Consider the following 13,238-nt stretch of genomic DNA (forward strand, 5'->3'; position numbering starts at 1 on the left):
GTGTGTCGTCATAGTGACTCACTCAGGCTTCAGCTGAACTTGCTTTGTGAAACCGAAAACCCAGAGTTTTCGTTAACTCAGGGTATACTTACTCAGTTTTTCCACTAAACCGGCTTCCTGAAATAGGGCCCTGGACATGAAACTTAGAAACATGGTGTGGAGAACATGACGTGAACAACAGACAACCAGACAGAAATACACAGACTAAATACACACAAGGGTGATTAGTGGAAGTGGAAACACATGGGGAAACAGCTGACACTAATTGAGACAAAGGAAGCAACAAGACGACAAGAAACATGACAGACTAACACAGAAGACCTAAGTGAAACATAAATAAACGAAAGGCAACCAAAAGATAATCCAATTACTCAACTAAAGGAATAACTTAAGAACTCAAAACGTAAACTGAAAACGCTGGGTCAGAGACCCAGGATCGTGACAGGAGGTGTTATTGTAAGTCAGTGCTAGTTTTGTGAAAAGGAAGGCAAGGACATCCTTGAGCTCTCAGGTGCAGAAGGGAAGGCGGACCTTGCTGTTGATGTGAGTGTCCTTCTTATTTCCACCTCAAACACTGAACCTGACTTTAATGCACTTATTCAAACCTAAAACATAATGAGTGAGATTTCTCTCACTGAACAAGAAAAAAAAAAAAAAAAGAACTGAGAAACTGCTGATAAAATAATTACTTAAAACAAAATAGAAATAGCATTTTGTATGAGGTATTTAAAATTTTGGAAAAACAATTATTTTGCTATTCATTGTGGGTGTTTTGATTAAATAGTGATAAAATGTTGGCATTTTCACTATACCTATTTCCAAACGTGGCTTTGTTCTGCATATCACAGTGAGTTTAACAGTCTTATTGTCTGTGGAAATAAGCTATTGTAAATTCTGGGTGGTGCTGATTTTTTTTAATGATGGGGGTATGAGGTGTGTCTCCCAGTGCAGAGGGCATACATCTTACTGTGTCCTTGAAAATGGTCTCCAGAAAGGCATTAACATCCATCCTTACCATCCATCCTCAGTTCAAAAGTCGCAGAGCCTTGCTGTCAGTTAACCAGTCAACATACCAACGAGCTGACAAGGTGCACCACTGTGGTGCAGCTTGAACAAGATAGGACAGATTTATTTGCTGAAAGGGGAAATAACACAAAACTATACTGGTACATCTATAAACTAACACATAGAGACTCACACAGCCAGGAATGAGAGAGATCACCACGCTGGACAGAAGAAAACAAAAGGCTTAAATATACAGGGAATTACGAGGGAACAGGAAACTCGTGGGGAACACAGCTGGGGCAAATTACACACAATGAGATGGAGCATGTACAGTTAAACATTACACATGAGACAAGGTAGCTTCAAAGTAAGAGAGGCAAGCAAAACACGGTGTAGGAGACTACGAAAGTAAAACAGGAAATAATGGGAACACACTCAGAGAGGTGCGGACAGACAAACAGAGACATGACTAGGGAAACATGGATAATATGACAGGCAAGGGGGAGCAGAATGAAACATGAGTGAAGCAAGACACAAAGACTCACAACATAGATAAACACAGACACACAGAGGGCAAAGACACAAGGGGGAATCTAATAATCAAAAGGCTAAACAGAATAACCTAGGTACTGTAGAATAAATCCTTAGAATAACAAAGTGGACTTAAATATAAATTAGAATCCAAAATAACATCAAAACACAAGAAAACTCAAAATGCTGGGCCAAAAAACCCAGGATCATGACAATAAGTCCAAAATCCAATTTGAGAGTAAGGTGTTCAATCCAGTCAGAGAGAGAGCTGTGGGATGATTGCACTAAAAACTAAAGAGAAAATGATAAGCAGAATCCTGGCTTAACTCATCTTTTTCTCCAAGTGCCATAAGATAGTGTGTAGGGCACATGTATCACATATTATACAACATGCTCTAATCACTTCATCCAAAACAGTCCTGAAGTAATGCCGTTGCACCCTGTAGGTGGTAGATAGAAAGCACTTGCATAGAAAAAAGTGCTTGTGTGCATGGGTGACTGAGGCAGGTTGTGTAAAGCACTTTGAGTGCTCAGATAAAGAAGAAAAGTGCTAAATAATGACCTTTCTATTCAACCTCTGACCAGACTCTGATCTGCTTTTATACAATTTTATGAGAGAAAGTGCGAGAAAGAGAGCAATATGCCAGATGATATATACAAGTTTTTAGGATCATATGCTGCAATCCAGATGATGACAGCATGCCCCCTTGAGGCTGTGTAAAGCCACTAGGAATAGACCCACGGGGCTTACATTTCACTACCCTACTAAGGCCCATAGTAGGCTGATCAGGGGTCCAGTTCAAGCATGAAATGCAAACCATATCTTGGTCCAACAGTGCGGAGCCTCAGTGGGACAGCCCATAATGTGGGCTGACTGTGAGCTGCCCACACTAACAAGAGAATGGCCCACAGTGTGTCCCACTGTAGACCTGCAACAGATCTACAGTATGCTCAGATACTGGCCTAATATATTTTACTTGTTGAGCTCTTTTGCAGTATATCAATTAGAGCAAGTATAACTTTAATTTTACTGAGGTTTTAAATCAGTCATCTTCTCTCAGTCTTATATTTCTGACATTCTAATTAAACATGTTCTATCATTTCATGTTTTCATCTATTTTAGAGAAGATATGAAACACCTTTACTTTTGTATTATAAATAATATACCAGCAAATGTGCCCATGAACTGAGGGGCTGTGTGAGCAGGACAAAACCAATGCTTATCACTCACTAAACGGGGTGTGCCCACACATGGTCCACACAGTTAAGTGCCCACAGAATTCCTTCTGGGGGACACAAATGGGCAAAATTTCACTATGGGGCACACTTGGGCTAGCCTACCCAACCATAATAGATTTTAAAACCCATAAAGGGAACCCAAAGGTCAAAATTGTGTGGGCAGGGCAAGTGTGGATTTGCCCAGCCAACACAGTCTCACAGTTCACCCACATCTACCCACTGTGACCCCACAAAGGTATGTTTGCTAGGTTTAGGGAAAGCCTTGTTTATGTCAGCAAGACAATACTAAACCACATACTTGGCTGCAATCTAGCACCACACTGAAAATGTTTGAATTGTGAAATGAAAAGTGTCACTAAGTGTAACTTTTAAGAGATTTCTATTTCTTATCTCCTTATTTTGCAAATAACTAAAACTAGTTTTTCTAACAGCTCTCAGCTAAAGACATTTTTTCAAATTGTTTATAGCTTTGGAATTTTATTGTTATTTATTTAGGTTTTACATAGATTCCCATTTTGTGGGTGGGGTCTCGGGGGGGCGGCAGGGGTAGCATGGTACACGCATTGAAAAAGTTTCTTCAGTTGTAATGAAATGGCTCATGTAAAATTTGTATCTTCATTGCTTCAGTATTTGTCCAGCACATTAGCACAGACAACTGGGACCTCTCACACCTGATCTCACGTAATGAAACAAACTAATATGTCTGTGAAGGTTCTCAGTCATCCAGGTCATGGTAGTCAAAGGAGCTTGCAAAGAAAAGCGTCTGGACTTCTTTAAGTTACTTGAAGACGTTTCACCTCTCATCCAAGAAGCTTCTTCAGTTCTAATGTCAAATGGTGGAGAGTCCCAGATATAAACCTAGTGGGAGTATCCCCCCACAGAGGGACAAAAGGACTGGGTGTGGGTCCCAATTAGCCAGAGTTTCGGGTGAGTTCATTGTGAAACCTGGGTCAAAATCAAGACACAAGAAGTGGAATCCTTCACTGCGCACATTAACTCTGTGGATAAAAACATCAAGTTCACCAGGGAAGACACAAAGGACAACTGTTTGCCTTTCCTGGACTGCGCTGTGCACATTGAAGAGAATGGCAACCTCAACATCGAAGTTTACCGGAAGCCCACACACACGGACCAGTACCTCCTGTTCGACTCCCATCACCCTCTGGAACACAAACTTGGAGTAATTAGGACCCTACACCACCGGGCAGAACATGTTCCCTCTAAGCCTGAAGGAAAAAAGAAGGAACACACACATGTAAAGGAAGCACTCAAAACGTGCGGCTATCCTAAATGGGCGTTCTTAAAGTCAGCAAAGAGGCACAGAAAAGAAGATCAGACACCAGCGAGGGAGGATAAGAAAGACAGACGCAACAACATTGTCATCCCCTATGTAGCCGGTGTATCAGAAAAACTCAGGAGAGTTTTCTCCAAGCACGACATCCCAGTGTATTTCAGACCCAGCAACACGCTCAGACAAAAACTGGTTCACCCGAAAGACAAAACGCCAAAACACAGACTTAACAATGTGGTGTATGCTGTACAGTGCAGCGAGGAATGCCCAGACCTCTACATTGGAGAGACCAAACAGCCACTTCACAAGCGCATGGCACAACACAGAAGAGCCACCTCCACAGGACAAGACTCAGCAGTCCATCTGCATCTTAAGGATAAAGGACACTCTTTCGAGGATGCCAATGTTCACATTTTGGACAGAGAGGACAGATGGTTTGAAAGAGGAGTGAAAGAAGCCATCTATGTCCACTGTGAGCGACCATCTTTGAACAGAGGCGGGGGTTTACGACACCAACTCTCTGCCATCTATAATCCAGTTTTGAGATCCCTTCCCAGACGCCTTAACGCCCACTCACATCCTGGGCCATCTGATCTCAGGAATTCGCATGATAAGGTGGGGCCAGGTTTCACAATGAACTCACCCGAAACTCTGGCTGATTGGGACCCACACCCAGTTTCACACCTTGGCTCAGGCGATTAGAGGATCATCAGGGGGTCCTTTTGTCCCTCTGTGGGGGGATACTCCCACTAGGTTTATATCTGGGACTCTCCACCATTTGACCTTAGAACTGAAGAAGCTTCTCGGATGAGAGGTGAAACATCTTCAAGTAACTTAAAGAAGTCCAGACGCTTTTCTTTGCAAGCTCCTTTGACTACGATGACCTATGACATGTGTGTAGGTTCTCAGTCATCCGGGTCATCGTAGTCAAAGGAGCTTGCAAAGAAAACCGTCTGGACTTCTTTAAGTTGCTTGAAGACGTTTCACCTCTCATCCGAGAAGCTTCTTCAGTTCTAAGTTCCACTGTGAGCGACCATCTTTGAACAGAGGCGGTGGTTTACGACACCAACTGTCTGCCATCTATAATCCAGTTTTGAGTTCCCTCCCCAGACGCCTTAACGCCCACTCACATCCCGGGCCATCTGACCTCAGCAATTCGCATGATATTCGCACGATTAGAGGATCATCAGGGGGTCCTTTTGTCCCTCTTTGGGGGGATACTCCCACTAGGTTTAAATCTGGGACTCCCCACCATTTGACCTTAGAACTGAAGAAGCTTCTCGGATGAGAGGTGAAACGTCTTCAAGCAACTTAAAGAAGTCCAGACGGTTTTCTTTGCAAGCTCCTTTGAAAACTAATACATGGTTAATATATGTAGAGGATACGCAGTGAAACATTTGAGGATTTCCCTTCATTCTCTCTTCATTTGAACAAACGAGACCTTTCAGATGTTTCAGCAAACAGTAGACTGTTACATTTACAACTTACACCATTCAGAGTAGATGACTCTGGTTATGCCAAAGAACATATTTAGGGGAAGCTAACAATGACACTACTTGAATTTAAAATAATACCATTTCTGTCCTTGCTGTGTATCCTGCTCAATTCTGTCCTGGCTCTGCAGTCTAGTTCAGGTTCTGGCTCTTTCCTTCACTCGTACTCAGACATTCTGATCTGTCTGGTGTTCTGACATTCTCTCTCTAACCTATCTTTCAGTCTGTCAGGCTGTCCTCTTGCTGATAAATCACTTCGGACCCTCATGGCTGCCCACACAGCAGAACTAAAGTATGTGTGCTTTCTCCCGTCTCTCACCTCCACAGCTACAGCTCTGTCCTTGCTCTCCTTTTTAAACTAATATAAAATACTAATATTTTTGATATAATACAATATATCAAAAATTGGAAACAAAAAAAATTGATTCTAAGTAATCTGGTGGAAAAAAATCATTTTTGCCAGCAATGTGCTAATAATTTAAATTTGCAAATTGAATAAGTGCACGTGTGTGCGTGTGCGTGCGTGTGTGTGTGTGTGTGTTTGTCTCAGGTGTCCAACTCCAGGTTGTGACGGATCAGGCCACATCACTGGAAACTATGCTTCACATCGCAGGTGAGAGTTTGCCTCCCCAATCACATATTCATTACAGACTACATAAGTTACTCAGTGTATTTATGTCACACTTTGGCAATAATAAAAAAAAGTCTGTGTGTAGACTTATTTTCTTGGTCCCTACTGCTTACACAGTCCACCAGTCTCACTAAGACAGAAGCTGACATTGAGTGATAAACATTAAGCTAACAGAATATAATGTTCACATAAACTCACTGTAAATGTACTGAGTCCTTGTAAACTGTTAAAATGCGCATTAAACAGAATCAGCTTCACCCATATTAGCTTACATGTTTCAAAATATACAAATGACTTTTTTACTTTTTGAGGTCATTCTTTTAAAGAATTTTATTTAGCCTGTGTTTAAGCAAAGCTTTGTCTTTTCTGTGTGGTCCACTTTCTTCCTCTGTGCCAGTTTGTCTGGATGCCCCCGAGCCAAGAAAAGTGGAGTCAAATCAACCCCTACCAAGGATGACAAAGAAGATTCTGAGCTGCTCAGGTTTGCAACAATAGCTCATTAGCACCGTGTGTGTTAGATTATAATTTGGTTTACTTTGGCTCAAAAGAAATGTATTATAGATATTATTTTTTTATTATTAATCCTTTATTTATCCAGGTAAAAAAATCTCATTGAGATTAAAAATCTAATTTCCAAGATATTAAGTATCAGAAGATGAATTATGATGATTCAGATGAATGATGGAGTTTTAGTTCTTACACCACCTTCAGGGCTGTCACAGGACAGCACACTGACCCTGTGAAGAGGATAATATCTTACTTATTTTAAAACTATGCCTTTATTCTTTCCTGTAGAAAAATGGAAAGGATTTCAATGATTGGACAAATGGGATAAATGACACATTTGTCTACTTTAACCCATTCAGAGGCCATTGTCTAAATTCATGTACCAAATTTAAAATGTCTTGTGTTAGCCTAAGCCAAACTAGCCTGACAGTGTTTTCTGCCTGGCTACAGATGTCCTGTTCCTGGCTGTGATAGCCTGGGCCACATCAGTGGGAAGTACGCCACTCATCGCAGTGCTTATGGATGTCCACTAGCAGCACGTCGGCAGAAGGAAGGTCTTCTAAATGGCACACCCTTCTCTTGGAAAGCCTTTAAGACCGAGGGCCCATCTTGCCCAACACCAGGCTGTGACGGTTCTGGTCATGCTAACGGCAGCTTCTTGACACATCGCAGGTACCCTGAATATCAGTGCATCATTAATAGTGGTTTTAACCAAACTTCTGATTTATTTTGGTTTATGTACATATATATATACACACACACTCACACACATATACAGCAGATTTCTGTACTTGGACAGGCTGACAGATGAGCTGAAGCAGGAGTCTCTGTGGACCATGTTGTTTGCAGATAACATTTGATGTGATCTGTAGTGACCGTAGGAAGAAGGTGGAGGTATGCTCTGGAGAGAAGAGGAATGAAAGTCAGAAGATAGTCAGACGGTAGCTCAGTGCAAGAACATCAATAAGTGGAGGCTACCATCAAAGCTGCGAGATCCCAAGACTACAGCACAATGGGAACAACAGTTAACCATATAAATATGATGAGCTAACTCAGGCAGAGAGCAGTGTAACTGTAGATGATGCATCTACTGGGCTGAGGATGAAGATTGTGGGCAGACTTAATGTAGCCACACAACCAAGAGCACAACTCTCCCGGCTCCCTGAGTCTCATCAGAGGAGATCCTCACAGAGAACAGAGCTCTGCTCACCATCTCTAATACCAGCATCACAGACACCAGTAAGCTCATATATGCCACTGCCACACTTGGATATAAGATTAAAAATGCATGTAGAAAAAAGAAGAAGGCTAGAAAGCAAACTCAGGGAAGACTAGAAGGATGTTAGTGGGCTAACAGAGGTGAAAAGGGCATCGTAAGAGACAGGTCCTGGACAAATAAGAAATACAACAAGATATCTATAAATAAAGTTCTTGAAACCATCAAAAAAGGCTCACAGCTTTGGCCACTAGGCTGAAGAGATGCATCACAGAAAAGGTGTACTCCCACTGCAAAGAAACAGTAGTAGAAGATCAGACCCACACAGAGCTGTGACTGAGCAGTACTGGAGGAATATGTATAAGAAAGGTGTCACACAATATCAATATCATGGACTAAGAGCAGACCAAAATAACCTCCCAGAACAAGAATCAGTCACCTTCACAAAGGCCGGCATCCAAAGACTCCAGAAAGAAGAGCTGGAGAGCACCAGGTCCTAACAATGCCTACTGGCTGAAGACGCTAAAGACATTCATTCAATGATTGCCTGGTGGCACAACTAAATAGGCTGCTAAAAGCAGGTACTCATCTGGACTGACTAACACAAGGCAGAGCAATAGCATGAAGGAGCTCCACAAGGGTATAACACTGTTGAACTACTAGCCAACTGCCTGCTTTTTCACAACATGGTAGCTCCTCTCAAGTATCATAGCAACCAAGCTGATTAAGCACATGAATCATTACATGAGCACTGGGCATTGAAAACAACACCAGAGGATCAAATGACCAGCTTCTGTTAAACAGAGCAGTACACCAGGACCCTAAGACCAGGCAGACTAACCTGAGCACCACCTGCATTGACTACAAGAAAGCCTACGACTCCTCCCACCACCCACAACTGATCTATAGGTTTCTTCCTGTAGAGGGGAGTTTTTCCTTTCCACTGTTTCCAAGTGCTTGTTCATCGTGGGCTTCTGATTGTTTGGGTTTTCTCTGCTTTACTCTACATTGTAAGGTAAAGACTACAATAATACAAAGAATCTTGAAGTAACGGTTGTTATGATTTAGCACTGTATGATTAAAATTTAATTCAATTGAAAATAACAAGATGTACTGTCCCCACTGCTCTTCTGGATGGCATTACCTTGGCCTCCAGTAACGCTGTGAGAAACCTTGGAGTCATTTTTGACCTGGATATGTCCTTCCATACCCATATTAAACAAATATGTAGGACTCCTTTATTTGTACTATATCTCTAAAATTGGAAATATCCTGTCTCAGAGTGATGCTGAAAAACTAATTCATGCATGTTTTACTTCCAGGCTGGACTACTGTAATTCATTATTATCAGGATGTCCTAAAAACTCCCTGAAAAGCCTTCAGTTAATCCAAAATGCTGCAGCAAGAATACTGACAGGGACTAGAAAGAGAGAGCAGATTTATCCTATATTGGCTCCTCTTCATTGGCTCCTCACATACAAGGTCTTAAATAATCAGGCCCCATCTTATCTTAATGACCTTGTAGTACCATATCACCCCATTTAGAGCACTTTGCTCTTGCACTGCAGGCTTACTTGTTGTTCCTAGAGTATTTAAAAGAAAAATCAGAGGCAGAACCTCCTGTCAGTTTTCAGCCCTCTCTTCTGTGGAACTGGCTTTCAATTTTGATTCAGGAGAGACACTATCTCCACTTTGAAGATTAGGCCAAAGCTCTTGCTCATAGATGATTGTTGGGGTTTTCTCTGTTGTATTATTGTAGGGGCTACCTTACAATATAAAGCACCTTGAGGCAACAATGCCTCAAGGTGAGGCAATCAGAGGCAATAGGTCTTATGAAGTAATAAGTTCAAATTTGGAATTATAAAAAAATATTTTCAGAAAAGGTCAGGTGAAATGTATAATAGTAGTTGTTTACAGGGAGTTGTATTTTTAAAAAAAAACTAAAAAAAAAACTGGAGCTCTGTGGAGTTTGGTGGTACATTTCAGCCAGTAGGGTTGGAGATCTGGTCTCTTCCAAGTTAGGTGTGCCTGGAACATTTCCAAAAGGAGGTGCCCAGGCTCTTTTTCACATGCAGAAGCAGCTTTCTTCTGAAATCTTTCTGGATGTCTGAGCTCCCTAACCTTCGTCTAAAGCCGAACCCAGCCATCCTACAGAGGAAACTCTTGCAAACAGCCATTACCCAGATTTCATAACCAACGGTAAGGGTTGTGATGTAGAGGGACTGGTAAATTGAATGCTTTGCCTTTCAGCTCAGCTCCCTCTTCACTATGGCAATCCAGTACAATGCTCACATTACAGCTGATGCCACACCAATCTGCCAGTCCAACCTGTACTCCGTTACCCATTACTCATGAATAAGACACTTGAACTCCCTTGATTAAGGAAGCCTCTCACCTCCGACCCAGAGAGACCATTCCACTCTTTTTCTGGCAAAGAACCATGGCCTCAGACTCTTGGGTGTGCTGACTCTCATCCCAGACATTTCATACTCTGTTGCAAACTGCACCAGTGCATGCTGAAGATTGCACTCTTCTCTTCCACACCCTTCTCAACCTGGAAATGGAAATGCCTGTCGATATAAATCAAGAACGTTAGAGACAAGAGGTTGAATCCAACACCTGCTGAAAACTAGAGATGGACCGATCCGATATTACGTATCGGTATCGGTCCGATACTGACCTAAATGACTGGATCGGATATCGGAGAAAAATAAAAAATGTAATCCGATCCATTAAATATCACGAAAGCACCTCACAAAACTTGCAACACGCCGTAACTCACCGCAGAACGTTAGCAGTTGGAGCAGTGTGCATCACGTGATAGAGCAGCTGTGGCATGCGGGACCTGTCGGTGGTCTGGATAGCATGTGGAGCTTCGCTAGCAACCTGGCATTTCATCTCCGCTAGCATTTCATCTCCGACAAAGTTATCCCCGAGAGAAGTAAAGCAAGCGTGTAAGTCCATCTCTGAATGTTTGTAAAGCATTCCCACGCTAAGCTTAACGAGCGACTGCCTCTCGCTCTCCGGCTGGTACTTCAATCGTGAAACTGCTTAAATGATCAGCTGATCGGCTTTTCTGTCGCGAGTCCGTCTTTGTTTTTGGCCCACTTCGCACCAGAAAGAGCAAACCAGCGGCTGAACAACAGCAGCACGTTTAAGCTTGATAAGCTGTTGTTAGAATTTATTTAATATTACTTTCTACACCAGGATCTTTTTCTACGTAGCTGACGGCTGGTAACTGTGCAGGGGCGGATCTAGCAAAGTTTAGCCAGGGGGGCCGATTGTGCCCCCTTTTCACTGTTCATGCCCTAAGACATACTTTTCTTTCTTATTCTCATTTAAAATGTCGAGCTTTTAATAAATAATTATCTGACACCCAAAGTTTTAATTTGATGCAAAATGAATAGAAGTCAATTACTGTATATAGTGACTATTAAGTCTAATATATATACCCTAGTAAGCTATAGTACTTTTTACTTTGGGAAGGTACCATCTGTGCAGTCTGCAATTTTGTTGAAGAAAGATGTTGAATCTATTTAAAATTTCTTGAAAAATAATTGATTTCTGTGCATTTTTTTTCACACTGCATCAAATTAAGGTTGATTACGTCGATTAAGCATCATGAGGTGGCGCGTGAGGGGTGGTTCCCTATTTTTTATTTATTTATTTTTGTTGTTGCTGGGAGTTGGAACCCTATTAGTTAGGTTGCTTAATATTTACGCTAAGTACTCTTTAAAATACCAGAATAGGGAGGATGGTGTAGGTTTAAGTTTATTAGATTGATCAGTATTGCTGAACTATGAAATTTTTTTTTTTTGCATACAGGTATAACAGAATAGCTTTAGTGTAGTTGTTGTTTTAAACTTGAGTATGAACTTGCAGACTTGCAAAATGCAGCAAGATATTTTAAAAAAACAGTTTTGTTGATTAAAAAACACTATATCGGATTCATATCGGTATCGGCAGATATCCAAATTTATGATATCGGTATCGGTATCGGACATAAAAAAGTGGTATCGTGCCATCTCTACTGAAAACATGCTTAGATTTGTTACATTTGTTTGTTAAATTTGACAGCCCCACAATGTCAGTGTCAATGTTGAGATGCGAGGGTGAATATCATCCAAACATGGTGCTCACACCCATGATTCTACAATTGCCAAAGCCACAGCCCTTTTGGTGCTCTGATACTGCTCTACTGCTTCAGAACACCCCTGGTCCCACTGCCGTGACAGGTACAGATGAGCTGGATGCCTCCAAATTGGTCCTGAACATGGCCCATTATGACTTTATTTACCCCACCCTCCCCTGGGATGCAAAAGAAATCCTTTCAGATGTGGGAGTTAAAGATTCGACAGACATGGGCCTCTATCAGTCACTCAGTTTATCATCACTACTTGTTTGGGTTTTCCAGGTATGTCCAGCGGTCTTGGGCACCATCTGACTCAGTTTACTTCAATGTGGTGAACATTTTACAACTCGGTTCACCTTTTCAGCTGAGTGAACAAGATATATATATATATATATATATATGTATATGTATGTGTGTGTGTGTGTGTGTGTGTGTATATATATATATATATATATAATATTTTGATTTGATATATGGCCTCATATCAGATAATCTAATAACAATGTCCATCATTAACCTAAGGTGCTCTGGTAACAAGTTCAATGTTATGCTTGAACATGGCATTTGTTTTTGTTTTCACCAACCCATGCCTAGCACAGATTTCCAATAACAAAACACCACTGGATTAGATCAAGCAAGCTGTTTCTCTCAATCACCCCTCACCAGGTAACTCCAACGAGACTTCATTGTGGGCACTGAAGTCTCTATAGAGAAACATTGCACCCAACCACAGTGCTTGCATCCATGGGTGGTGGATCCACAGGGCGGCAAAACTATGTTATTTTTGTGTGCTGTGCCCGAACAGGCCCCATGGACCCCAGGGCTGGATCCAATGGTGGGCCACAATTTAAGGTTAACCAGCCCCAAGAACTCAGTTCCATGAGGGTTTTTTGAATTGTTCTTTGACAAATAATGAAGGTGGCCATGCAAAATATTTACAATAAAGCTCATTTGAAATGTACAAATTCTATTTTTGCTGTATTTTCATGTATGTTTGTACATTTAAATAAAAACCTATTTTCCATTTTTCTGCCAAAATCTGAAAAAATGAGGGGTTGCTCAAGACGTGTGTGTGTGTGTGTGTGTGTGTGTGTGTGTGTGTGTGTGTATGTTTGCTTGTGTGTGTGTGTGTGTGTGTGTGTGTGTGTGTCAGGTGGGTGCCGTGTATTCACGTCTGTTTGGTTTCACCTTTG

The 13,238-nt window shown here is 41.6% G+C and overlaps 1 protein-coding gene across 1 annotated transcript in view; it reads left to right on the plus strand.

Moving 5' to 3' along the window:
• The window catches only part of LOC102313346 (myelin transcription factor 1), a gene marked incomplete at its 5' end in the record, with an annotated part of 43,513 nt that overhangs the window by 23,753 nt on the left and 6,522 nt on the right, over positions 1-13,238 (plus strand). Inside the window, 4 exon segments of the mRNA XM_014329459.2 lie at positions 5,783-5,851; positions 6,110-6,172; positions 6,588-6,671; positions 7,148-7,369. Of these exon segments, the coding sequence (XP_014184945.1) occupies positions 5,783-5,851; positions 6,110-6,172; positions 6,588-6,671; positions 7,148-7,369 (438 nt within the window).

This window comes from Haplochromis burtoni, unplaced genomic scaffold, assembly GCF_018398535.1.
Source record: "Haplochromis burtoni strain Fernald_Lab_line unplaced genomic scaffold, NCSU_Asbu1 Contig_566, whole genome shotgun sequence".
NCBI classification, from domain to species: domain Eukaryota; kingdom Metazoa; phylum Chordata; class Actinopteri; order Cichliformes; family Cichlidae; genus Haplochromis; species Haplochromis burtoni.